This window comes from Sebastes umbrosus, chromosome 9, assembly GCF_015220745.1.
Source record: "Sebastes umbrosus isolate fSebUmb1 chromosome 9, fSebUmb1.pri, whole genome shotgun sequence".
NCBI lineage: Eukaryota > Metazoa > Chordata > Actinopteri > Perciformes > Sebastidae > Sebastes > Sebastes umbrosus.
The window spans coordinates 18,632,842-18,660,624 of record NC_051277.1 but is presented as its reverse complement, the minus strand read 5'-3'; the positions used below and the strand labels follow the sequence as shown (position 1 = coordinate 18,660,624).

General features: G+C 39.5%; 1 protein-coding gene across 1 annotated transcript; it reads left to right on the top strand.

Annotated features, from left to right (window-relative positions):
* Positions 1 to 860: 860 nt before the first annotated feature.
* vegfba (vascular endothelial growth factor Ba) lies at positions 861 to 16,893 on the top strand. Its single transcript, XM_037780958.1, has 8 exons — positions 861 to 1,774; positions 7,420 to 7,471; positions 7,546 to 7,742; positions 7,837 to 7,910; positions 8,014 to 8,049; positions 12,330 to 12,413; positions 14,638 to 14,862; positions 15,696 to 16,893. Exons 1-8 carry the CDS (start codon positions 1,697 to 1,699, stop codon positions 15,715 to 15,717), a joined length of 768 nt encoding a protein of 255 aa, XP_037636886.1. The 5' UTR covers positions 861 to 1,696; the 3' UTR covers positions 15,718 to 16,893.
* The last annotated feature ends 10,890 nt before the right edge of the window (positions 16,894 to 27,783 follow it).

Here is a 27,783-nt window from a genome sequence, read left to right as displayed (position 1 = left end):
AGCCAGTTAGGGGGAAACAGTAGCCAGTTAGGGGGAAACAGTAGCCAGCTAGGGGAAACAGTAGCCAGTATCTATCTGTACCCTATGACCCCCCTGACGGCAGGCCTGGTTAGAAATACCCACAACACCACAATACCAACCCATCTCCTCGCATCAAAAGGTTACAATTCCTAATTATTTTTCAGATATTATAATTACCAAATGACACTGCCCTTTCCAGAAAACTTCCAAGGAAATTCTTTGGTATTAGGTGAATTTATGAGGAAATGATGAAGAAGTTAATGACTCATAAAAATAACATTATTACCCAACATGAACTCTTTGACAAAGCCTTCTCATTGCAGCCAGGAAAACCACTTTGGTGGATAAATACGGAGTCCTTTTATTATTTTGTTTGCCATGGGGGGCTGCAACTAACAATTATTTTCATTGTAGATTAATCTGCTGATAATTTTATCGATTAATCTTTTTGGTCTATAAAAAAAATCGGGGAACATCCCCACCACAATTTTTAAGGTGACATTGCTTATTTTGCCCCAAACAGATAACTATCATAGAGGAATAATCTGTGAATCGATTTATTGATTAATCGACCAATTGTTTCAGATTTTAGGAGAATATAAGCCCTTGCACATAGCCCAACTACACCCCCCAAATGTGCAGAAATAAACCCGAGGACATGACCCCAGTGTCCTCAGCTACAGATCCCCCACTTGCAAGGGGCCCCAGGACCCCCCCACTGTGGGACCAGTAGACCAGTAGAGACGCTGCACCTGAACTCAGTGCGCCTGTCCCGTTTGGGAAAAGTTGGCAGCGCAATGGTTACGCTGCGTGCGTCTCAAGGGCAAAAGGAAATGAGGAAACACAACACAACTAATGAAGACTCCTACCTCTCCAGACCTCTCTCTCTGTCTGTCTGTCTGCGGACTATATACCCTTCTGCTCTGGTGTAGCGGTGCTGCCATGTCAGTGGAGGATGACATTATTCCAGTCTTATTTCTAATAAGAGGATAAAGATGCACCTACAGGAGGGACGTCACATGTTCAGAGGCAGCGACAGTGTGGAGAGGCTGTGACTGAGCAGGGAGAGGGATATGCGGCACTGTCCAAGCTCTGCACGTCGTCGGATCTTTACCGGATAAAACGTCCTAGAAAGCTGGATGATTTTTCTCTCAGGAGACACAGAGGATTTTATGATCGCACCACGTTTCAGCGGGAATCTGGATGATCTTTCCAGTCACGCCACCTCCGGACCTCCACACCGGTTCAATGGGATCAGGACTAATAGACTGACCTAGAATAAACACTACAGGGAGGAAGTTTAAATAATAAAAAAAAAAAAAAAATCAGGATTTTAAGGTTATTATTACTTGTAAGTGGCAGATTTTATGTTAAAATTTAAATTTTTTATTCTAGACTTTTATTCTAGTGTCTTAATTGAAATATAATAACAAACTATCATTAGAGTTTAGGTTTGACTCCTGCTTAGTTTTAGATGATCATTTTTAGTCTCAAATTGCAACAAGATAAAGTTCCAACACTGAGGATGCCACCCTGGGTGTCCTCTCAAGGCAGCCGGATTTCTGCGTCTTAAATCGGACTCACAGAGAGGGAGAAGGAAGGACAAGCCACCTTTTTTTTTTTCGGATTGGTCCAAAAAAATATTTTTTTGTGCCCCTTTGGACTCCTACACACAATGGGGATTATGCTTCAAGTTATTCTAGGAATGTTTCAATTCCTGCTGCTCACCAGAATACCGACTTCCCATGCCAAGGTAGGCTAATTATATGTATATATATATATATATATAGGCCTATATTTGACCTGAAAAGACTTCATGTCTGAGGTGGTCAGCTTGCCATCAGCTATGAGCTTGTGCGGTTTATTTCCAGCTTGTATTGATGCACACAAATTAACAAGCTTTTGTATGAATTTGGTCTGGTGGAAGTTATCCCCTCTAGGTCAATGACACCTGTCACTTAATAGTCTAGTTACTATAATATTCATGTAGGACGTTATCATTTATTTATTTTAAAGCAACACTGTAGTATTTATTGTCTCTTCTCACTTTAATTTTGTTTATTTGTTTATTTATTTTGCACAATTTAAGACTATACAACATAACAAAATAAATAAAGAGACAAAATTAATATAAAGAAATAATATGACTACATAATAGTGATAACAAAACAATTAGGACAAGATATATATATATATATAATAATAACAATACAGTAAATATATTAAAAAAAAAGACAAGTGTGTGTGTGTTGCGTGGAAGTGTATCTAATTCAGTGCAACTTTCTAGTGAGGCACCTTGCACAAAGAGTTAATGTGAAAAATAGTTAAAAGAACAACTTTTGGGTTGCCAGGTTGTGGAAAATCCTCCTCCAGCTTTGTCTTTTTTAGCTTGCTGAATTCATTAGGACAGCTGGACAGAAATCCATTCATTAACCATCCATTCATTAACCATCCATTCATTAACATACTGTTGTTAATGAAAGGATTAGTTAGCTGACTTTTAGGGTAAATATGCTTATTGGCAGTAGTTTGATGAGAGGAGGTTGTGGTTAGCTTAGCTTAGCATAAAGACTGGAAACAGATGGAAATAGCTAGCCTGCTCTAACAAAACTAACTAAATCTGCCAACCAGCGCCTCTAATGATCTTTAATTAGCATAGGCTATTTAATGTTGTTTAAATCTGTAAAAAATTTAATAAATTAACATTTTTTATAATTGTTAAATAAATTTAAAAAAATATAATAAATTAAAAAATGTAATAATGTTAAATAAATTTAAAAAATGTAATAAATGAAAACATTTAATAATTGTTAAATAATTAAAAAAAAAATGTTATAAATCTGTAAACATTTTTTGCCAGTAACTAACTTCCGGGAGTCTCCACTGGTTGCCTAGCAACTAGTCGGCCAAGAAATAGAGGCAGGTAAGGCCCATAAAACGTCGTTTTTACACTTAGGCCTAGTTTTTTGTACGTATTAAAACAATATGATGCAATATGTACATATTTGACATAAGTAGTGATCTTTAAAGGTGGTGGTAGGTTGGTTTTTTAACAGTTAGAGCTAAACTAACGTTAGCTATTTCCAGTCTTTGCGCTAAGCTAAGATAAGCTAAGCTAACTGGCAGCTAGGTGTGGCTAATAAACAGACATGAGAGTGGTATCGAACTTCTCATCCAACTCTGGGTATGTCTAACTATTCCATTAAATAATTAACATTGACCATTCCTGATGAACTAAAGAGCTATAGCGTTAGCTAAAGAAGACCGAGCCCCAGTTAACATGGTTATGTGGGCCCCACATGGGTAATGCTGGGGGTACCTGGGTACCAAGTGGGTATATGGGCCCAAAATGGGCATCTTAGCTGGGGCCCACTTGGATCAACTAAGCTGGCCCCACATGGGCTCCCCATGTGGGCTACCTGTGTGGGTCCTAGTTGGGTCACTAATGGGAAATTAGTGCATGGGGCCAACATGGAAACTGTGGACAAACCCACTTACAACCCATATTTCAGCCCATGGAGTCCCCATGTAGTTCCCACATAGACCTTAAAGCTGGGACCAAGATGGGTCTTGGGTATGTTGCCCAGTTGGGGCCCACATAACACCCAGTGTAATCCTGCATGGAATCCATGTGGGCAATTGACATTGGGTTATTATGGAACCCACGGACAATCCCATATAGGGCCCATTTTTCAGCCCATTTACTACCCACATGGGCCCCACATACAAATGTTGGCTGTGGCAGACGACCCAAAAGTTGTTCATAACTGATGTATAGAGCATTAGTAGATGAGTTATTAAACATGAATAAAGCCATTAGGGCTGCAACCAACCATTATTTTCATTATCAATTATTTGTGGATTATTCTTTCAATGAATAGAGTAAATTAGTTTACTAGTCTGTATGGGAATGTGACGTCACCGACAGGAAGTCGGCCATTTTTGGAGGATAAAGGGTAAGACCAACTGGGTAAGACAGCCATCCACCGGCTGTTTACTGCAAGTGTCAAAACACAACACACTGCACAGTGAATAAGATTGTAAAGCCGATTTGGAGTATGTATAGCATACAGTCAGACACAAAGGTCGGCTAATGTTATGGGTTTCATTTTTTAAGATACCGGTAGATTAATTATGCAGTATTAGCCGACGTTTTGTTAGTAATCTGTTATCATAACATAGCTAGCTTATCTTTGTCTGGATGATGATTGTGTAGTTGACATTTGGCCTGTAGATCTTGTCATATACCTACCCGTTTGTAAATTGGACATCGGCCCTCAAAGATTAACATACACATCAAAACACATCAGTGACCGTAATTGGTGCAAGCTGTCAAGGTCCTCCTAATTCGTAAGGATCAATATCATTAACTAACTTCAATTTTGTAATATATGGCCCCTTTGCCTCTGTCAGCTTCTCTTTATATGGGTGTTAGTCTTTCGCCCGTACTTTATACATTTCTGATGATGAACCATTGACATACAGTATGACAGATGAATAGACGGTGATATATTACGATAGTCTACCGTAGCTCCACTTGCTACCCTCCAAAACTGGTGGCGCGCCCCAGAATGCTCCACGATTCCCATTCCCTATAGTGCAAAGTCTTCAGATTGCTTGCTATGTCTGACCAACAAGCTTAAACCCAAAGATATTCTGTTAGCACTGATATAAAACAGAAACATGTAGCAAATCCTCACATTAGAGAAGCTGGAACAAGAGAATCATTTATATTTTTTCTTGATAAATTACTACAAAATCTAAATTGTTGCCAATTAATTTTCAACAAATTGGCTCACAGATTTATCAACTGCTTATTTCAGCTTTAAAGCCATGAAATAACTCTTATAATTACTAAAGGGCGCCTCTCATTTGACAGGTACGGATAATTCTGTTCATACTGACATTTTCCACACACAGCAGCAGGCCCACATACATGGAGAGACCTGCATGTGCTGGTTCTTTATTTATGTCTGGAGGCTTGTATCAGGAACAGGCAGTGCTCTGCGGCGGTGTGGGATCCAGCCCTGACTTTGTCCTGCTGCGTTTTAGTGATGCATCATCCTAGACGCTACATGACACAGCAGCGTGACTCTTCACCTGCTCACAGCCGCTGTCTCTCCCCCGAGACGCTCTGCTTTCATGCTGTCTGCTCTTCTGACAGATTATTTGGAAAAGGGGTCATCCTTTCTCCTCCAGTGTGGGAGAGATGGTGTATAGCTGTAGGACACACACACACACTTGGCCCAGTGTGCTCTGGGAGTGGCTGGGAGTTAGACGTGTTAGACGATAGACAGACAGAACAACTAGTGCAGATGGCACTGGGCTGGCACTCAGGAGAGTGTGTGTGTGTGTGTGTGTGTGTGTGTGTGTGTGTGTGTGTGTGTGTGTGTGTGTTTGGCTGCCAAAAGGAGGCAATCTTATCCCCGTCTCAAAGACTGATACAGAAAAGACACACTTACTTAAGCTCACATCCTACCAGTCACAAAATGGCCTCAGTCCCAGCTTAGCTCATAATCAATGTGGGCCAAACCAGTGTGTGTGTGTGTGGATAGAAGGGGGTGGAGCAGTTTAAGGGGGGCAACTGGACAAAGTCTACATTCCCTTACAAGTGGCCTTGGTCCTCACATACATAGGTCCAATAACGGCAGTGTGTGTGTGTGTGTGTGTGTGTGTGTGTGTGTGTTTTTGAGAGCTATAAAATTTGTTTATTTTTCTGTGTGTTGTTTCAGTATTCAGATCCTTTACTTAGGTCAAATTACCAATACAACAATGTTAAAATACTCCATTACAAGTAAAAGACCTGTATTACTTAATATTACGTATCTACTTTGTACAGAAGTATCATCAGCTACTTGTTCCACAGTAAATTCTCCCCTGTGACTATATTATTATGACATTATCAGATTGTTGGAGCTTGGTTTATTTACTTTATACAAAGTTAGATAGTGTAGTCCAGTGGTTCCCAACCTGGGGGTCGGGCCCCTCCAAAGGGTCACAAGATAAATCTGAGGGGTCATGAGATGATTAGTGGGAGAAGAAAAAACTAAGTTCTGCTACACAAATCTGTTTTCATTTTTGGACTTTTCTCAAATCTTCGCTGTTATATGTGAAATTTTGGCCTAGTATTTTAATGAAATAAGTTTTAGAGGGTAAATCTTTCTTAGGTGGAACTGCGAACAACTCATAGACATCTGAATCGCAACAAGAGGCCCAAACTACACACTGTTCTTGTTTTTGTAAAGGAACACAAACCAAACAAGTTGGGAACCACTGGTTTACTATTTAATTATAATGGTTTTTCTTAAGGTGAAGTACAAGTTCCTTAGAATTGTATTTGGTAGCAACATACAAGTGTAATAGAAGTAAATGGTATTATATATTGCATTGATATTACTGCCAGAACAAATCATCTGTACTACAGAAGCTGCAGGTGGTCTCCCTGCAGCTCTTCTATAAAATAGTAATGGGTGTCTTACTTGCTCAACTCCCAGCTACACACTGACTGTAACAGTTCATTGTTGGGAAATTCCAGTGGCAGATATACTCTCACTATCTACCCCTGCGCGGCTACTGAAAGTATTTCATACACGATAGTCAGGTGATAGACTTGAGGGCAAAGGTAGCAGGTACAACTCGTTCAAAAATCCAGCAGCACCCTCCCTCCTGTTGTTCAGTTAGTATACAGTCATGTTGTTGAAAATATGGCTGAATTTTGGTCGTGAACGTAGACATTTTTAGTTACATGCTCAGGTGGACCAATGGACCCCATCCCTGCAGGATTATATATTATTATATATATTATATTTCAAAATAGAGCCCAAAATGAGACATGTTTTTGCTGTCATACAGGACGGCTCTTACCCTCCTACATGTGTATATGTGTATCAAAGTTCAGAGTTTTCACTTTCTTCCTGTCATTTATCACCATGCATTATTGAGCCAGTCATATTCAGATGCCAGGTGTGAAATATTGTGGTGTTCATTAACAGGAAATACTTAGATCTTTGTGATTTGATACAGTATGCACCAGCAGCCTTTTTACAACAGTGTCAAACAGGAGGTTACAGCCAATAGCTCAATTATGGTTATATAATGGAAAAATAAATCTTGATTATTGATCAGCAACAGCAGATACATGTTATTATATGTATTACATGTATTTTAAGTATAGAAAATTATTGTTTTTCTTTGACGATGACCTACCAAAGTACTAATTTACCCTCCTTTTGACTGACTACTATTCATCGTTTTTTGCTGGACTGAAATTAAACCCCTTGTCATGACTCCAAGGTGCATTGCTGTGTGCTATACAACAGGTCAACTTGAGTAGGAAACCCTAAATTTATTGAAACGGTGCTTTTCACATGAGCTCATTACTTTTATTTCCCATTTCAGCTTGCTCACTGGCGGCCGGCAGACTCCCCAAAATCCAGGGAAGGTCGAGAAGGTATGCTCCCTGCACTACTTCATGGAGCTTAGAGAGAGAATTGAAGTCATGACTGTATTGATTTCTCTCACCAGTGCGGCGGTGGTTGGAGGTTTATTCACGGAGTGGCTGTGAGCCTCGGGACACTCTGGTGGAGATTTGGCGGGAGTTGCCGGGGGAGACGCACCATCTCTTCGTCCCGTCCTGCGTATCGGTGAGGCGGTGTGGTGGCTGCTGTGCTGACGAGGCCCTGGAGTGTGTTCCCTTGCTCACACACACACTCACCATGGAGGTATACACACTCTAAATCCCTACCTGCTACAGTGTAAATGATAAATGTTGGAGACAGTGAGATGACGTTTGAATATTTTCTGATCTGTGTGCAGCTGATGAGAACCTCCTTCATGAAACATGAGCTCATCGAGCTGCCGTTTGTCGAGCACAGCCAGTGTGAGTGCAGGTAATAAAACACACTGTCTGTGCTCAGAGATGCATGGTATACCTGTTGTTAATTGACCTCACTGCACCTTCATACCGACACAGACTGTTTCATCTGTTTGCAGATTAAAAGAACAATTCCAGCCAACACCGACAACAAGGTAACACTTTTTGTTCTTCACTTCTTTCCCCTTGTTCTTCCCCTCTTAACATATGAATCTCTCCTTGTCTGTTCCTCTTTAATTGTGTGTGAGTGAGCTGCTGTTGTGAAATGTCATGTTCCATCATCCTTAATGACTTTATAAAACCCTGCTGTTTGTGAAGCCACATCCACTAATGATGCTCTTATAATTCTGATGATGATGTTATTGATGAGGGGGAGGTAGTCGGAGGAGGGTTTCAGCCAAGTCCAAGTATCCATGAGTGGCATAATGTTGAAAAAAGGTTACTTGTTCTCATATTCATCATCCGAGGACAGAAGGCTTTAAATGATTTCAAACATTTTGTCGTTCCTTGCTGCCAAAATCCAACATCTTGGGCCAGTATCTCACCTCTTATGCAAGAAATAACTAAATTCACATCATCAATGTCACGTCAATACATGAAGAAACATGTCAATGTTCGCTTTCCAGTTTTAATCATGATTAAACATGATGAAGAATCAACTAGTAGGACACAAATTAGGCTGGTAAAGAGGACCTATCATGCTTATTTTTAGGTGCATACTTGAATTTTGGGTTTCTACTAGAACATGTTTACATGCATTATTTTTCCACTCTGTTGTGATTGGTCAACCAAACCAAACTCTCCAGCTCTGCTCTAACTAGCTTTGTTTGAAGGCGTGCCAAACTAGCCAGTAGGCAGGTGTTATGCAAATGTGTTACTTGGTGACATCGCCACATTACAGAAGAAAAGGCGGGACTTCAAGCAAGGTGTTTCAGGCAGTTCAGGAGCAGTGATTCTGTGGGGGAGAGTAACTCCCTTTTACATGCACAAAAAAGTATATAACACACTAAAGGAGAGGGAAAAAGCACAAAAGCATAATAGGTCCTGTTCAATACAATGCTTTTCTGTAGCGGACTGTAAGGTGCCTTTAATACAGGATCAACAGAGTTTCCAAAACTCAACAAAAATTTAACTTTTTTGCCTTTATTACATAGTTGAAAATGGCGGAAAACATGAGGAGGTGATGTGGTAAAGCACGTTACATGGAATGGGCCTTTATGTGGTTGGACCTGCCAGTACGAGGTACACAAACAAACTCAGGGATCCAACAGAAATGTTCCTTCTACAGTGTACCACTGTCAGTCCCGGCTGAACCTCAACATAATTCAACTGTCAAAAAGATTCAAGTTGACAAAATGTCAATTGACAAAACCTGAACAGTGTGGTGTCTACTACCTGAACAGGAAGGCTTCTTTACTTTTAGTAAATTAACCTCAAAGGGGCTTGTTAACAGGGACACCTGTGGCCGTTAGGTCAATGACAGTCAGTGTCATTTTTTTCGCACTTGTGGTCGCACTACATAGACGCGATTAGTCAAAGTGTATTGATTGAGTATTGACTGAGTTCATCTTTGCATGTAAACTATCAATTACAAATCGATACAGTATCACAAAACATAATATTGCGATATTCTATATTTTCTTACACCCTTACTGTTTTGCAAGACGGGCTTCACTAGATATAACTTAGTTTTTTTTGTGCTTGCGTGGAGTTTGTATTGGAGTCTGAGTTGTCGTGGGGGCTGGTCGTTTGTTGGCATTAGCGGACTCCAATTCTAACCGAACGTTAGCTATCGTTGCCCACTGTTAGCCCTGAAGCAGAGCGGAAGAGAGTAAAGGTACTCGTGAGAAAGCATGACGTAACATCCGTTGGATTTTCCTGGAAAAACATCCCGCATTCTTCACATTAAAAGCAGTCTACAGGCTGATAGAGGAAACCCAGAAAGTCGCAGAAGGCCTCATTTTTATACGTGTAAAAACGTACATGCAGTACCTTTAATAGTTTTCTATCATGTCTTAGTCCACTGACAACAAACCTGAAGCTCTGAAATCATCCTGCAGAGACTTCATACTTGCTATCCTTGATACATAAACCGTCAGTCAACAATTTGTCACCTTGAATATTTTTGACAGTTGAATTATGTTGAGGTTCAGCCGGGACTGACAGCGGTACGCTGTGAGAGGAATATTTCTGTTGGATCCCTGATGTTTGTTTGTGTACCTCGTACTGGCAGGTCCAACCACACAATCATATGATTGCATCTTTAATGTTTATGTCCTCCTCCTTCCTGTTAGGATGTGGACATAAATAAAGGATTCCAATGTATGTGTGTGTACAGTTTAGTTTTACCCTCTTCAGGTTTCATGTGTCTATGTGATTGTGTTTGTTAAATCTCTGCATGTATTTGCGCATGTGTACATTCTCTATGCGTCGGTATAAATGTGTGTGGAATTTTTTATGTGTGTGAGAATATTTGTTTCTGTGTGTGTGTGTGTGTGTGTGTGTGTGTGTGTGTGGGCCCCCCTCAGTGAGTTAGCATCTGTGTGACTCTCCCAGCATCCCCCGGGACGGCCCGCATCCTGTTGTCACCGTAGCGATGATTTTATCTCCCCTGCCATGTGCTCTCTCACAGTCTGACGGAGCAGAGTCACGCATCCATGATAGTAAATCAGAGCTCCAAAGACAACAACAGCAGCAGCACTCTGTTAATATTGTCAGAGCTAAGCTGGTAAACACTGACTGTCCCCATCATTCCATAAAGTTTAATGTTGTTTATAGCAGATGAGATTAAAGAGACCAAAAACCAGAGCAGTGAGCAGATGCACTTTTAGGGCACCAGCATACATTAAAGTAGAACAGATTGTGCTCAATAAAGAGGAGAGGGATATGGACAGAGCTTCGTAAACTACAGGCAATGTGGCCCAAGTCAAGCCAAGTGTAATGTTTCCAGAACATTATCTCCATGTTTTTTGGGGAGTGTCTCTCTCCTACTGATAGCTTACACTGACCTCATTGTTTTACCTTCTTCATTGATTTTTGTCAATGTCAGCGAGTGTGATAAGACAGTAATCAGCGATTATTGGAGCCTCCTGGTCAGTGATCTGTATTCAGTATTCAGATACTTTACTTGAGTAACAGTAGCAATACCAGTGTGTGAAAACACTCCATTACAAGTAAAAGTCCTTCTTTCAAAATTGAAAAAAAGTAGTATCAGCAAAATTGACTTAAAGTATAAATGAAATGTCACTATGCAGCTAAATGGCTCCTGTTTGCTGGTCCATTAACATGTAAGCAGCATTTTAATGATGTAGATATTACATAAACTACTGGGTGGTTTGATTTGATTTTTAACAATAATTAGCATTTTATGTGCTCATCACAGGTTTTGAAAATCTTTTTCTGCAAAATAACTTGTAAGTCAAGCTGCCAAATAAATGTAATGAAGTGAAAAGTGCAGTATTTCCCTCTGAAATGTAGTGGAGTAGAAGTAAAGTAGCAGGAAACTAAAATACTCAAGTAAAGTACAAGTACCTCAGAATCGTATTCAAGTATAGCACTTGAGTACATGTACTTTCCACCACTCGTCCTACAACCTTTAAAATATACTGTACATACTGGTATCCTTAATTAGTGTTTTTCCTTGTCAACTTCTGTCTCTGACCTTTAAATGACTTGATTGCAACTAACATTAATAAGTATATCATATGAGAAAAATATTATAAAAATGAAAGTAATGCAAAGTTCGATAAAGTTGCAAAATAAAATACAGCTAACAGTCAAATATCATGAGGTCCTTTAGGAATATTTAAAAAAATATTATATTGTTGTTAGAAATTATATACAAGAGAATTATGTGAAGAATGTCGCTACTGTGAGCTTCCTGTTTTGAAAAGGAGATTTATCATGTTTTTTGAAGGCCTATATGTTTGTATTAGGTCATTACTTAAAAGCTATGTGTTTTGTGAAAACGACATTTGGAGATTAAATAAATGGGGGCTGGGGTTTGTTTGACATTTTTGATAACTTAGGGCAGATACAAAAACCTGACTTTTGGTACCAACACTAAAATAATACCGTCTTTTAATACCTTTCTTTGAGAAATATGAACTTAAACTTGTTTTTCTACAAAACTCTTTTATTATTGGACAAAAGAATCCAAACGTTTCCTGAATATAATGCAGACAAAACTAGGATTTAAGTCAGAGACTGTCTGATTAGAGAATAAGTAAAGAAATACAAATCTTAGCAATCATTCAACCAGGACATGCAGCACATCTACAGGATACAGTCAATATATTCCCTCAGTAGGTGCAGGGAGACTGATCTTAGTTTGGTGTTTGTTGTTGCATGCTAATATCTTTTTTTAATTCCAACAGGTGCCAAAAACTAGTGACCATTTAATATGTGTAACATTTAGTTTGTTTTATATTCCCAGGCCCTATCTGAAGCCAACAAGAACAGACAAGAGAAAGGGGAGAGGAAAGTCCAGACAGAAGACAAGTGGATCCATCAGAGCTGCGTATGTTAAATATTCAGTTCACACACATTGATTTTTTTTTATCTCAGTTTTAGTTGGTGTTTTTACTTCTGTTAATCAGTATTTTACAGATACCGTCAGCCTCAGCGTGAATGTTTGGATTAGAACAAAAACTGGGTTATCTGGTCTACATTATTACTGAAGGACAATTTGTTTTACAGCCACAGCAGTCAAGGACACACACACACACACACACACACACATACAGCCTACAGCTCTGGGACTCACGTCTGTGTAATACTAAATATGTACGACTAGGAAGCTTTATAGTAACAACACAGTAATTAGCAACTATTTATTACTGTGATCAGTTTTATTACATAGTATATCATTTATTACTTTCTGAGGTCAGTTAGAAACATTCAAGGACAATAACAATATTTTGAAACACTATAATCATAGAGGAACAGGTGAGTTTGGGGTGTATGTGTCTTTCTGCTACATGTACCGTGATTCCCATGATTCAGCCCTGAGCAGTGAAGGATAAAAGAGTCTTTTTTCATCTGCTTCCCCTCCACTTTGCTGTCAGTCATTTCCGGCCTCCACGGGGGGGCCAGAGGTGACTCGGTTTGGGTGTGATGTCCCTCAGCACCCATCCATCACTCAGAACAGGCTTTATTCAGACTCTGGCAGGGGTGAAATCTGTGTAATTTGCTCCCAAATGCCACCTCCTTTTTCCATGCCAGCGGCAGGCGTGGTCATCGAGGTCTGAACAAAGATGGCCCCTCTCTGCCTCATTAAGTAACTTCATTAAAGCCGCCAGCCTCCCGGGAAGACTGAGGCAGAACTAGCTCCGGTTAATGGACCAACTGATGCAGGCAACTTTCTCAGACTCGGAGAAAGTACAGAGCGTCTAGAGGAGAAAATGAAAGCCTCGTAGGCAGCTAAGTGACTATAGCCATGGTAACGGACAGGAACACAGGCCGACAGAAAGAGCAGAAAGTTTGTCAGCGGCAAAGGAAACAGTATCCCACATTAGTCACACATCTCCCACACACTACACTGTGTGGGTTTGTTTCAGTCTGGCGCTGCATCTTTAAACAAGCCCTGCATTTCATATTTAGCCACACTAGCGAAGGGTGTGGGATCAATAGCTAAATCTTTTAGATCCTGTATTGATCCGATAGTGTAGCTGTCAGTCTGTCGATGTGTCGGTCCAAACTGAAACATCTCAACAGCGATTAGATGGATTTTCATGAAGTGTTGAACACATTCATGGTCCCCTCATGATGAAACCTACAGTACAGACTTGATGATCCCCTGACCTTTCCTGTAGTGCCACCATAAGGTGGATGTATGTGTTTTTAAAATAAAGTGTCTTAATAATTATTGGCTGGATTGTCATGAAATTTGGTTCAGACGTTTATGTCCCCCCAGGAGAAATAAAAACCCTTATCTTAACCCTTAATGTTTCATCTAGCTCTACCATATTGTGCTGCAGGGATGATGTATTTTTGTAGGCCAACCAGGAAGTTAGCATCGCACTGGTTCCAATGGGTCTGTCAATCCCAAAGCCAATGGGATTTTTCCATTGGGTTTTGGATTATTGCAGAAAATAAAATCCGTGGCAAACACACGTTTATGATACTAACACGTTTTGTTCCGTAAGATGATCTCCACAAATGAACACCACTTTTATGATTTTTGAAGTGTGAATGCAATCACCAGAAGTAAAAAGCTAACGTCTATAAACCAATTACACCACAGTCGCATGAACGCGAGTATACACAACGAGGCAGTAAAGGCGGACGAGTCGGCGTGATGACCTTTAGTAGTCTCATTTATTGTAACCGCCTTTTTTAAGACGCATAAAAGCTTCAAATTCACAAGTGGGACATTTACTTTATATCACAGAACAAAATATAAAAATTTCTTAGGCTTGTGTTAACCACCGAACTTATTTCAAGCATCTAACCAAAAACCTATTCAAAAAACCCATTGACTTCCAGACGAGGGAACAAAAAGTGCTAAAATGCTAACTCATTTCTAGGTTTTAGGACTCAGTCTTGCAGCACTCTATTAGGTAAACTAATAACATTCCTATCAACCGCAGCTGCATTTTGTGTTTAGTGCTATTTAGCAATGTTAACAAGCTAAACTAAGATGGTGAACATGTTAAACACTATACCTGACTTTTCTTAATCAATGAATGAATAAATTCTGCAGCTCACCACGCTGTTCTTACTCCCCTCTTCCTTCCATCCAGGACCCATGCTCCCCCAACTCTTCCTCCTCCTTCATCACCACCTCCTTCTCCATCACCTCCGCCCACCAGCCTCTCTCCCTCTCCGTCTCCATCTCACAGGCCTAGTTGCCGCCCCTGCAGAGGGAGGAAGTGGGCGCTGGACGCCACGTCTTGTCAGTGCCGCTGCACCATCAGAGCGGAGACCTGCAGCCGGAAAGACCGGAGGCTCAATTCTCACCGCTGCAAGTCAGTGCAACTAAAACACAACAATACACACACAGGGGTCCAGAGTATTGAAAATAGAGCTCCAAAAATGTAATCATTTAGAAATCTAAATTTGGAAAAATGCAATCAATGAAGCACCTTGAGCTGCATCAGGATGTTTCTGGTACAAATTGAGGTTGTATGTTCTCGCAGAGCATCCTCCTATTGCTCTTCTGTTCTGTTACCCACATTTCCTTTACAGATTCTGCAAGTTGGACAGTTGATCAGATGCTTGAACTTTTGATGCAGTTAAAAAGCTTTGTTTGGAGCGGCTGTAACTCGAGTGGTAGAGTGGGTTGACTATTAAGGTTCAAGGTTCTTTATTTGTCATTTGTGAATTCCGGCCAAGCAGTCATTTAATGCCATGAAAATCTTCGGTCTCAGGTTCCTTCAACAATGCTCATAAAATATGTTTACATAAAAGGGGAAATCACACAAGTAAATGTAAAAAAAAAATTATAATCTAAGGCATAAAATAGTGCAGTCAAAATAAATATAAACATAAGGTAATATATAATAGTAATTTAAGTGTAAATTTGTTAATTGTAATTTTGTGGACGACAGTATTAGTTGTAGGGTCGGCGCTTTGATTCCCCATTTTGGAGTATCCTTGAACAAGACACTGAACCCCAAATTGCTCCAAAAGTGGTCATATTTGATGGAAAAAATATTTTTTGGGACAAAAACATGAAAAAGTAGATGGTCAACAGACTCACATTGTGCACAATTGAAGAATCCATCATACATGTGAGAATGTGTCTGTCAAAAACGATTTGATGCTAAAGCCTTCCTATCTTTATTGTTTATTGTTCCAGGTGTGAGGCCATGAGGACTTGATGTCTCCAATCACTTTCTTTTCACCTCTTCTTTTCCACCAACCCCTGTTGATTCATCGCCCACTCTCAGCATCAGTGCCATGGAGCATACAGACGCTTGGACATCCAGTAACCTGAATATAGATCTACGTGTGAGTGTGTGAACATCACCAAACATCTTACCACCTCCTCTGCTTCTGTGGCAAAGCAGTTCACACGTACATGTGCGTGCAGACATCTAGAGTCACAAAACACATTCCATGAGTGGAGGGATGAAGTGGCAGCTGGATTTCAGACAAATTCTTTCTTGGTGGACACACTTATACAAGCTCCTGTGGTTTGGAGGTTCTTTAGATCATCAGTTGAACTTATATGACTGATTATACTACACAAGAACAATGGATGTAAAGTCGACGCAGGTGTCCTACGTATTGTCGCTTCAGTGGAAGTTGGAATTTGCTGTTCGCAGGCAAACTGCCCATGGAGACGGATTCCAGTGTGAAGTCAAGGCAAATTTTTGTGCGGAGGATTTGAAAATCAACGGCCACAGATTAAAGATGGACACATCCACACTCAGACATACCAGAAGGACACTGGACATGCACATGAACTGGCACCCCAGTGTGCGTGGACCTTTAGTCGAGCTGAATGCTGGGATGGAGAGTATCTGTGTGGTCCCCCCACTGAAAGACCCAGATGGGATATCCCTGCAGCCGTTCTCTCTCATTCAAAGCGTATGACCACGGGCTGGCTCTCCAAGCCGCTTTCCGGCATTTGTTTAATTTGGGCCTTTTGTCTCCATCTTCCCTCGGCTCCTCGATTGAAAGCAGCCGCTTTGCCTCTCTTTGCCTCTCTTTTAGGCAGTGAGGAGAATGACAATAATGAGGCCTGGCGGCTGTCCACTGCTTCACACACAAACATTCACACTTATAATACCAGGAACACAGACGACACTGCAAATGCAGACCCACACAATCTCACTCTGTGCTATAGCAGGCACACATACATTCATATTTACGCACACATGCAATGTGAAATGAATGCAGGTAGCCATAAGCATTTGTTTGTGCCACACCAAGTGTGCAAATACACATATTTGCAATTTACTGCAAAGTCTTCATTTAATATTGTATTACATGCCTCTGTTTTATATTTTATTATAATTCTGTCAAGTTGATTGAAAAGATATTCTATATTGTAGAATGTGCGTCTTTGTTTTGTTTGTTCATCTTTAATCCGTCTGCATAAAGAGTCACGCTGGGTGGCCGTCTATGTATACACTCAGCATCCAAACCGATACCCAAATGTATTGAATTTAAACAGCCTCGGCTCACACAGGCCACAAATGGGAGACTATATACATTATAATGTGTAATTCAAACAATCAGCGGGGCAGTGTTGTCCGCAGCACACAGAAACCAAGCAAATAGCCGTTCCTAACTGCAGTGAAGGAAAACATGACTGTTTTTGTTGCATGGATGGACAGAGTGTTATTCATTTGGAAAATAACTTGTTTATATTCTGAGCGAATCTCACGGTTTAAGTCCATGTTAGTTCATGACTGCCTGGCCGCTGGGTGGGAACGGGGATGTGAACTGTGACTGTTTCAGAAAGGACGAGGTCTTGAGCAGCTTGTCAGTCAGCGTGACGATCTAAAGCCAGAGCTCAGAGGACCCATTATGGCGGGTCATGGAGTTTAAAACCCATTTTTGACACTCATTCAGATCTTGTGCTAAATTTTACTGGGAACATTTGTGACGTCTTATCTCCATAACAAACTAGAGCTTTGAAACTCCCTAATTCATGTCTGTAGTCTCCCCCGGATTGATACGATCCTGCTGATGGCTGAGTTATTTGTGTGTCAGCCTTGAGCTAAAGAACTTTGTTTCAGTTGCCGGTGTGATAAGCTCTGTATTTATACTCTCCCGAGATGAGATTATTTTTTTTCCATGCTTGAGTCCATTGTTCAGTGTTTGTTATTATTACTGTCAATCAATGCTTCAATCACTACCTCTATATCACATATTAATGACCAAGTATTAGAGCATTGTTGTTACTTTCTCTGTGTTATTTCAGACCTCTTTTAAGATAATAATGTTTTTATTTACATTTAGCAATAAGTCTCCAGTGTAGAGATGTGGAGCTGCAGCAGATCTGTAGTGATTATCGCTGGTTTAGAGGAACCTATAGGAGTTTTATGTGTGCGTCTTAATAATCAGAAGGGAAGCATTTTTCATATATGAGGAAAACTGAACTGGTCCTCTGAGTACAGACCAGACACTGTGTGATAATGTGGAACAGGAGATGGTTTCCCAAAGCGTTTGTAGCCTCAAACTGATCTTGAAGTTTTGGCTTTAGAGGACATTTTGGCAAATTCATTAGCTTTCTTGCTGAGAGTTAGATGAGAAGATTGAGACCACTCTCATGTCTGTATGGTAAATAGAGCTCAACAGTGAGGTTCTGGAAGTGAAAATCCCATTTATATCCTACAACGCAGATTTGATTACCACCCAAACTAGAATAACTACGAGCTACGAGATGGTGAAACGATAGTATAGAAGCCACAAGTCTGTATATGATATCAATCTTGTTTTAAGAAAAACATGCATAATACCTAATCATCATTTATAAATGGTAAATTGATAACTTAGTTAATAGTTATTTTACTGTTAACAAACTATGAAATTATAATTAATAATGTTTACTAATTATGAATAATGCTATAATTTATATTATTCCAACAGTTTATTGTTACACACATTATAACATTTGATATACCATATTAAGTATTTGTTAATGATTATGAAATAATTTGTAATTGTTTGATTTTAAGAAATTGTTTGTAAAACACTTTTTTAATGTTAAATGGTTAATTATTGGTTTGTAAACCATCTATAAACATTTGTTTAGATGGCTATCATAAAGTTACAACTGATGATTATAATACATTGTTAAATGGTTAATAAATATATTGTAAAGCATATATAAACAATATTTAGATAGATAGTTAAAACTTTGTCAATGGTTATTAATTGGTTTCTGGTCCATCTATCTATGTAATGTTTATAGATTTACAAACAATCTCTTAAAAGTTTACAAATGATTTGCTAACCATTAACAAATACTTAATATAGTATATAAAATACTATAATGTGTGCAACAATAAACTGATGATAAATACTTTAATAATGTAATCAGAATGTAATTGTTATAATCTCTTATCAGCTATGATACAGTATAGAATTTATAAACTAATTATATCATATTACACAAACTACTGATAAAATAACATAAATGATAGCATTACCAATATTTAGTAAACATTATTAATTATTATGTCATTGTTTGTTAACAGTAAAATAAGTATTAACTAAGTTTAATTAACTATCAATTTACCACTTATAAATGACGGTTATTATAAAGTTTCACCATTTTATTTGCGATGTCATGGAGAAGTACTACACTACCAACAATCCTATGTGGTACGTGTTTTAGATGGAAAACGGTTAGTTTAAGCGTTTTTTGGGGAGTTTCCTGAGGCAATGGTTTATAGGATGAGTAGTTCCTTCACTCTTAAAATAATCATTTACACAGTCTTGTACCTTTGCCTCTTTTTACATTTTCCAATATTTTTTTTTGCTCCCAATCAAATTTGTTATGGTCACGATTCCTCTCGTAGTTGGTTGGCTTGGTTCCATTATTAAAACTCTTTATATAAGGTTTTTCTGAAACATCGATGGAGTGAATGAATTGGAAATTCACTTTGGGAACCTGAGCCGTTTAAAATTGGGTGGTCTCTGTTGAGCTCTATAGTATATGAAGCTGGAGACAGCAGTCATTTAGCTTAGCTTAGCATAAAGACTGGAAACGGGGGGAAACAGCTAGCCTAATTTTTTACCCCCAATTTTCTAGCCTTCATTTCTTGATAATGTCGCATTTTGTGGACAAATGTTTTGGGAAACTTAAGAGTCCCTGAACCTCAGTACAGATTGCACTTGTGTTTCAGATTGTAAAGCACGTATTGTACATTAGTCCGTGGGAAAAAAAATCACTGAAGTGAGCGCCACTCATGCAGACATGTACAACGTATCAAAGACATTCCACCCAAAAGAGTTGTGGTGCTGAGATCACTTTTTGAGGGCCTCTGGGGCTCCAGCTGTTACTACTTGTGACCAAATTTTCTTATTTCCAAGTACAAGTTTTGAACAATAAAAGCAAAAACAGAGATTCCCTTCAGAAAGCAGTGGCCTAGTATTAGTAGAGCTGGTGCAGAGTGTATTAAGGCTGAGATGGGTTCGAACCCGACCCACGTCCCTTTGCTGCATGTCGTCCCCTCTCTCTCTCCCTTTCCTGTCTATCTTCAGCTAATAGAGAGGCGAAGTCCCTCCCCTTCCGTTGTCCCTCATGGAACTTTATTTCGGAAAACACATGTACGGTAGTCAACGGCGAGAGACAAATATTTTTTTGATCCTGTTTGAATTGCACCATGAATCACACATATGTTGTTTGTCAATTTAAAACATGATTTTGCAAGTCAGAAAAGTCTCAGTTTATCGTAGTATCATTTAGTTTTGTGTGAAACCGCTCAGTTCGGTTCAGTGCGGGCGCTGTACCGGACCATTGTGGTGAAGAGGGAACTGAGCTGGAAAGCAAAGCTCTCGATTTACTAGTCCATCTACGTTCCAACCCTCACCTATGGTCATGAGTTTTGGGTATGACCAATAGAATTAGATTGCAGATACAAGTGGCCGAAATGAGTTTCCTTCGTAGGGTGGCTGGGCTCAGCCTTAGAGATAGGGTGAGGCGCTCAGACACCAGGAGGGAGCTCGGAGTAAAGCTGCTGCTCTTTCGCGTAGAAAGGGGCCAGCTGAGCTGATTTGGGCATCTGATCAGGATGCCTCCTGGACGCCTCCCTTTGGAGGTTTTCCGAGCACGGACAACTGGTAAGAGGCCCCGGGGTTGACCCAGAACACGCTAGAGAGATTATATATCTCGTCTGGCCTGGGAACGTGTCAGAGTCCCCCAGGAAGAGCTGGAGGAGAGGGACGTTTGGAATTCTCCTCTAAGCCTGCTGCCCTCTCGACCCAAATAAGACGAAGGAAATGGATGGATGGATGAAACCGCTCAGTGAACTACATCTCTCGTCTCGCACAATATACGTCACCAACACTAGCTAGCTAGCTAAATGAAACGTTATCTTACTTGATGTATTCTATCCAGCGACTCCTGGTCTTTTTATCTGCCGGGAAGTAAAAGAACGAGTGAGACCCGTTGCTCGTGTGAGTACTAGAACGAAACACACAGGCATCGTAGCTTCAGCGAGAGACGTCACTTACGCAACTTTTTGGTGTGTAGTCTTTCTAATTACGTGTAACAGTTTGACAACAAACTGAGACTTTGTTGGCTTGCAAAATTATCTTTGTAACTGACAAACATCACATGTGTGATTCATGGCGCAATTCAAACGGGGATCAAAAAAATATTTGTCTCTCTCCGTTGACTACTGTACATATTTTTTCCGAAATAAAGTCCCATGGTGGTCAACTGGAAGGGGATTTCACCTCTCTTAAAGAAAGCATTACTATCTGCTGTTGCCTCCCATCATTTCAGCATCGCAACGCTTTAACAGCCTGGACATGTTAATATCCTAACTAAATGTCCTGATCCTGTCAGTATCAACATCAGTGTGCTCTGTATCTGCACAGTCTTCATTGTACTGTAAAGGTAGCCCTGTTCTAGCCTCCAGTGTCTTAGCCTATAGAGACCCCTTACTAAACTATATCACATTTTATAATATGCCATGACCTTGTGTATGACGTAGTGCATACTTTAGAGATGTATTTGTAACTTCATTATAGCTCTACTTTGCAATGAATCTCGTCTCTGCGAATACATTGTACTACTGTAGCCTATGTATAAAGAAAACACTCTTTTTTTGCTGCTACACCATTCGTGCCCTATTATGATGTCTTTGTAGAAAACAATGCAGTTGTATGTTGTATTAGTATATAAATGACAATTAATCGATTCAATGTCCACATAAAAGTGTATACTGCATCGTAAAATATATTGAAAATGATACCAGGATACAGCCGTGATGTTACAGATGTTATTAAAGGAAATGTCTTATTTTTCGTATAAACCTCTCGTTTTCTTCCTGTCGCTGTTTATCCACCCTCACGTCACTCCTCATCTCCCCCGTCTCTTTGTTTTAATCTCTCATTTGACGGTAATGAAAGGTAAACAGACACTTTTGATTACAGTGACACCCTGGGAGTTGGGTACAGAGACGTGACGTGGTGTTATGAGACATAATATTGTTCCCTCTCCTCCTCTCGTTTGTACTGCTGAGTCAGAGGCTGGTCCAGTACAAAGGTGTGCAGCCCCACACATGTGGAGGAAAATTACCAAGTTCATCTACTCAAGTAGGAAGCACTCGCACTTTATACTTCTACTCCACTACATTTCAGAGGCAAATATTGTACTTTTTATTTATTCAAGAGTTAATTATTACTTTGAAAATTTAAATTTTACACATGACCAGTTCAACTTTCATTTTACTTTAACTTGCAGCCAGGTGAAACACAGGCTCACACGTACGATACATAAAACAGAATGAAATAAAACAAAAATGTTAAAAACCCAGCTCACATAAAACAATGTACATCATTTGACAGCTTTATATAAAACCTGGAGTACATCCAGCCATTGTCTTCAATCACAAATACAATGTCTTTCTGTAGAATAAACTACACAGCAGCATGTAAAGTAGCTAAAACTGGTTCCACATCGACCAGCTACAATGTTAAAAAGCAGCTTAATGCACCAGTAATGGTAATAATGCAGTTATATAATATATAATGCTGTAACACATCAGGATTATGAGTAAAAATGTTTTTGTTTTTACTGGTGATGGGATATTTTTACATCATGGTGTTACATCTTTTGCTTAAAGGAACATTTTGGGGATCTATGAGCAGAAATGGAATATAATATCTATAAGTATGTTTTTTTTTTAAGTGTATAATTACCTGATAATAAGAATCATTACGTTTTCATTACTTTAGAATGAGCCCTTCATATCTACATAGGGAGCAGGTCCTCTTCACAGCCATGTTGCTCCGTCATGTTTCTACACTAGCCCAGAACAGACAAACTGATCACTGGCTCTAGAGGGAGACAATGGTGATGGTGGATGGGTCAAACAAGCACACGACTTTCAACCAGTAGACCGCTGTTTGTGTCCTGTGTTAAACTGAAAGTAACATTGACTCATTTTGTGACGTCAGTCAGTCACGTGACTCATCGGTATCATCAGTCCTGTGAGTCACTTGTCCTGTGAGTCACTAGTCATATGAGGATAAAGTCAACCACGACCATTTCCTTACCCTAACTAAGTGATTGTGTTGCCTAAACCTAATTTCATGTGACAGCCGAAGTTTATTTTGAAAAGACACTATACATGTAATGGGCATATATTGACACGCCGTCCCCGGTCCATCCAAAAAGTAACACAAGTGGGGTACCCCGTGCGTCGGTCTCCGATGCCGCGGGGCAATGACTATGCGGCGGTATACGAGTTGGGAGTGAGAATGTGTTGATTCTACACACTGCTCCTTTAAAGCGAGAATATGGGATTTATTTTAAAAAAGACAAAATGTTTCCTTCTACAAAAGTTGAATTCATAAGCAGTAAATCGTACCCTTGCTCAGTTTATTACACTAAGGGGGTTTTCTGCTGCAGCCTTATTCAAGTGTTATTTGTGTTTCTGTGTGAGAGACTGGAGCTTGAGATAGTGTCTGTGTATTCTGTGCACTGGTATTGCTGGGCATGGATTACGATGACTCTGACGACGATGATGACGAAAGTCACTGGCAAAACGATGCTCAGCCCTCATTTGTCCCCTAATCATCACCTCACATGACAGAGGAGACTTTAGACCAAAGGAAGGGTGATTAATGACTATCACCGCTGTAAATTGATAAGCGTGCGTGACAGTATTATGGTATTATAATGATTGATGGTGTATCTATTAGCAGCAGCTTAATACTCTTTACAGAGTGTGAAGAAGAGAGGAGAGGATGAAATAGGAGAGGAGAGGAAAGAGGAGCTAAATGCTGCTGCCAGCCTATCTGTCTGGAAGGGCATTATGCCAGCACTAAATATAGCTGCAAGATTAGGGAGACAGAGAGAGAGAGAGAAAGAGAAAAGGACACAGTGACTCATCCATCACGATACAGAAAAGATGCCTTTATTCCAAAATCTGCTTTTTAAAGCTCTACGCCCCCAAAAATATGTCATCGTACTGGTGATTAACAATGGAGAAGCAGAAACACTCTCTCTTTCACTATATGTTCTTATACATTTCATGCATTAATTTGACTCCCTATGTGTATTTTCAATTAGTAGCTCACACGTCTGCCTCCCTCCATCCTCATCCATCTCCCTCGGCACCTCTCAGTCTTTGCACTTGTATCAGGACTTCCTGTATTTTTCCACTTTGCTTTCTCTGCGTTCAGAGCCGTGTTTTTCTAATAACTCCAGCCACGGTGTCCTCCCTGCTTTTGTAGCAGCAGCTGTGTTGAAGCAGGTATACTGGACGCTATCTGGCCTGCAAGTGTGTTTTGTTAGATGGTATCGGCAGCCCTGTGTGTGTGTGTGTGTGTGTCTGTGTCAGAGAGAGATAAAAGACTGAGAGACATTGAGTTCAATATGTGCAGTGTACAGAGGTGTGTGTTTTTTAACATCTCTTGTGAACACAAAGGACTTTTTTATTTTATTTTACAAAACAAACAATCAGCGTTATCTGCAACAGAAACGTGGATCCACATGCAGGCCTGGCCAGGTCGGTCTCAGTCCACTGAAGGACATCAACCTTGATAAAAGATTTACTGTTCTTGTTACTGCATGGGAAACAGTAACTGCAAAGTAAACAGGTTTAGCATGTAGTGTGAACATTTTTGGCATGAAAACTATTGGCATGACAGTCTGTTTTGCCAAAGCTTGTTGTACAATGTTCACAATATAAATGTAATAATTAGGAATGTCAAAAACAAGTCAAAAAATTATTTTACATTAATACACTAAAACAGTGGTTTTCAAAGTAGGGTCCGGGGACCCTCAGGGGTCCTTGAGGGGGCCCTTACCAAAAAGAAGTTTATTCAAGTGTGCTATTAGTATACTTCTTTTAAACTTAAAATAAGAGAGTATAATTTCAGTTTAATTTGTATGTACTTATCAGAGATATACTTAACAAAAGTATACATAAGTATACTTGTTTCATACTGACAAGTATACAGAAAAGTCTAAGTATACTTTGCTCATAGGCCTACTTGTACTTAATCTTTTGATCGAGATATATTCAAGAAAAGTATTATTAAGTATTCTTGCCTTACAGGCCTACAGAAAGGTATACTTGGCTTGTAGTTGTGCTTACTTTTTGATAGAGTAGCCTATAAAAGTGTGTGAGGGGTCCCCAAGAAAAAAGCGGAATATTTTATTTTCACTATAATTCCATCCATAACTAACACAATGACAGAATGTATGACTATTTTGGTCATGGTTTTAATACACTTTCTGTAATAAAATATCTAAAAGCAAAAATCCTATCAGATAGGGGACCCTGGGACAGAATCATGGGGGTCCGTGGTCTAATTTGTGTCAGTTTAGGGGTGTGAAAGCTTAAAGAGGAGTGTTTCAGAGGCAGAGAATGTGGATTATAGTGAAGTATAAAAGGTGAAGGAGAGTGTAGATGGTGGTGGTGGTGCAGGGCATGGGAGGGGGAGGGTAGAGGGCTTTTTGTGGTTGGGGGTCTAGCAGGTAAATAGGCGAGGGCATAGTTGTGGTCTGGGCGTGCTCGATCCTGTCAGGCGGAGGATGCGGGTACCAGTAGGAGTGAGAGGAGATCAGAGAGCCGACTGGATGTTATCTCTACGTCTATACCATACCTGCAGGTCGACTCACCTGAGCCAGCAGCCAATCACAGCCTCTGTCTGTTCATTCCTCCTCCGCTCCTTCTACCTCAAAGGTTCAGTTCTCCTAAATCGACATAATACATCACTAATGACACATCAGACATCAGCCTGAAGTGACCAATTGATCTTTTTATTCCTTTTATGATTCTATAAGTGCACTTATATTGTATGTTCCTCTGTTAATAATTTAGTTTTAATAGCATACACTGTTCATTGTTCTTCTTTCCTCTGTGATTCTGATGTTTGTGACACCATTAAGCTCCAACATGCTCGTCATTCTCTTGTAATAGAGGACGCTCAAATGTGTCACCTGAGTAGATAAATCCTGATTGGCCAAAATAATGCAAAGCATGCTTTTCAGATCAATGCAATCAGTAAAGAGATCAAAATATTGGAGTGCAATGCATGATTCTATTTTTAGTTAGTAATAATGTATCTTTTTGCAGTATATATTTTTATTCAAATGAGATCACTGTTTTGGCAACTATACAGGAATATGTACTTCTAAAGCACACTGAATTGGCTTTATAATGACTATCAGGCGGGTTATAATTATTATCTGTGATCCAGATTTTAATTAGTAGAGTTTAATTAGTAGCTGGCTTTTGGTAACTGTATAAGTTGTTGTAGTTTTTTTTGCAAGTGATAACATTTCTTTTTTTAGGGGTAAACTGCCATTTTCTTTTACAATCTTTTCTCCTGTTTTCTGCTGTATCCTAGGGAACCAGATCTAGTAACTGTCTTTTTTTGCTGTTTGACTTGGATTGATTTATTTTGTTGATGATAATTTAGGTATTTATTTTATTGGTTTGTTGGTAATAGGATGTCCCCTGGACTCCTGTATTCTCTTGTATTCTTCCTGTTTTAAAGGTCCCATATTGTAAAAAATGTCTTTTATATTATAAAGCAAGTTTAAGTGCTATATAAATACTGTTAAACTATAAAAACGTTCAATATACAGAGAAACACACACAGCCTGTATTCAGAAACTGTGCATTTGAAACAAGCCGTTAGGATTTCTGTCCATTTGTGATGTCACAAATATACAATATTTAGATCATTACACGGTTTTAAACGTAAACATTCTAAATGTGTCCCAGTTTATTTCCTGTTGCATTGTATGTAAATAACATCAGCTGACAGGAAGTACACATGGATCCAAACTGTGCAATTTCCTTGAAATGCACTAAAAACGGAGTGTTTCAGACAGAGGGTAAATACAGGTATATTCAGGCAGACAGTATGAGGATTTTTTTTTTTTTTTTTTAACATTACAGCATGTAAACATGTTCTAGTAGAAACACAAAATACAAGTATGAACCTGAAAATGAGCATAATATGGGCCCTTTAAACTTTATCGTGACCTCTTGTGGTTGTTTTGTGTCTTCCATCTCACAATATGAAATAAACTAAATCATTCATTATACTATGGCAGGGGTCTGCAACCTGCGGCTCCGGAGCCACATGCGGCTCTTTAGTCCCTCTCCAGTGGCTCCCTGTGGGTTTTTAAAAAATTAGTGGAGATGAATAACTGTTTTTTGTTTACATTTTCAATTTTATTTATCATTGTTGTAGGTCTGTGGTTCGACGGTATGACAGAGTATTCAATTCAATTTATTTTTATATAGCGTCAAATAACAGAAGTTATCTCAAGACGCTTTGTATTAGGGCCACACTGAGAGAAAAAAAAAATCTGAGATTTTGAGGATAAAGACATAATATTAGGAGAATAAAGTAATAACATTATAAAGTAGTAATTCCACGTGTTATTTTCTTTTTTTCTTGTAAAGTTCCTGACTTTATTCTCGTAATATTATGACTTTATTCTGGAAATCTCTGATTTTTTTCCCTCAATGTGGCCCTAGTATTTCGTAGTTCATTTGCACGTTGGCCCTCACTGCATTAGACTTATATACAATATAATTAGACTATAAACTGTGTTACCTTCATCACAATGCTCAAATGTTTTGCGGCTCCAGACAGTTTGTTTTTGTTTTTTTTGCCTAAAATGTCTCTTTTGATAGTAAAGGTTGCTGACCCCTGTACTATGTGGATGAAACTAGGCCATGATAACAGGAGGTGTGTCTCCCCCTGCTGCTGAGCTGCTGCACCTT

Excerpts from the sequence above, each read along its gene's own strand:
- vegfba (XM_037780958.1), top strand. The coding sequence starts at position 1,697 with ATGGGGATTATGCTTCAAGTTATTCTAGGAATGTTTCAATTCCTGCTG. Across the intron at positions 7,911-8,013 it reads CACAGCCAGTGTGAGTGCAG|ATTAAAAGAACAATTCCAGC; the intron begins GTAATAAAACAC and ends ATCTGTTTGCAG. Across the intron at positions 14,863-15,695 it reads CTCAATTCTCACCGCTGCAA|GTGTGAGGCCATGAGGACTT; the intron begins GTCAGTGCAACT and ends TTATTGTTCCAG.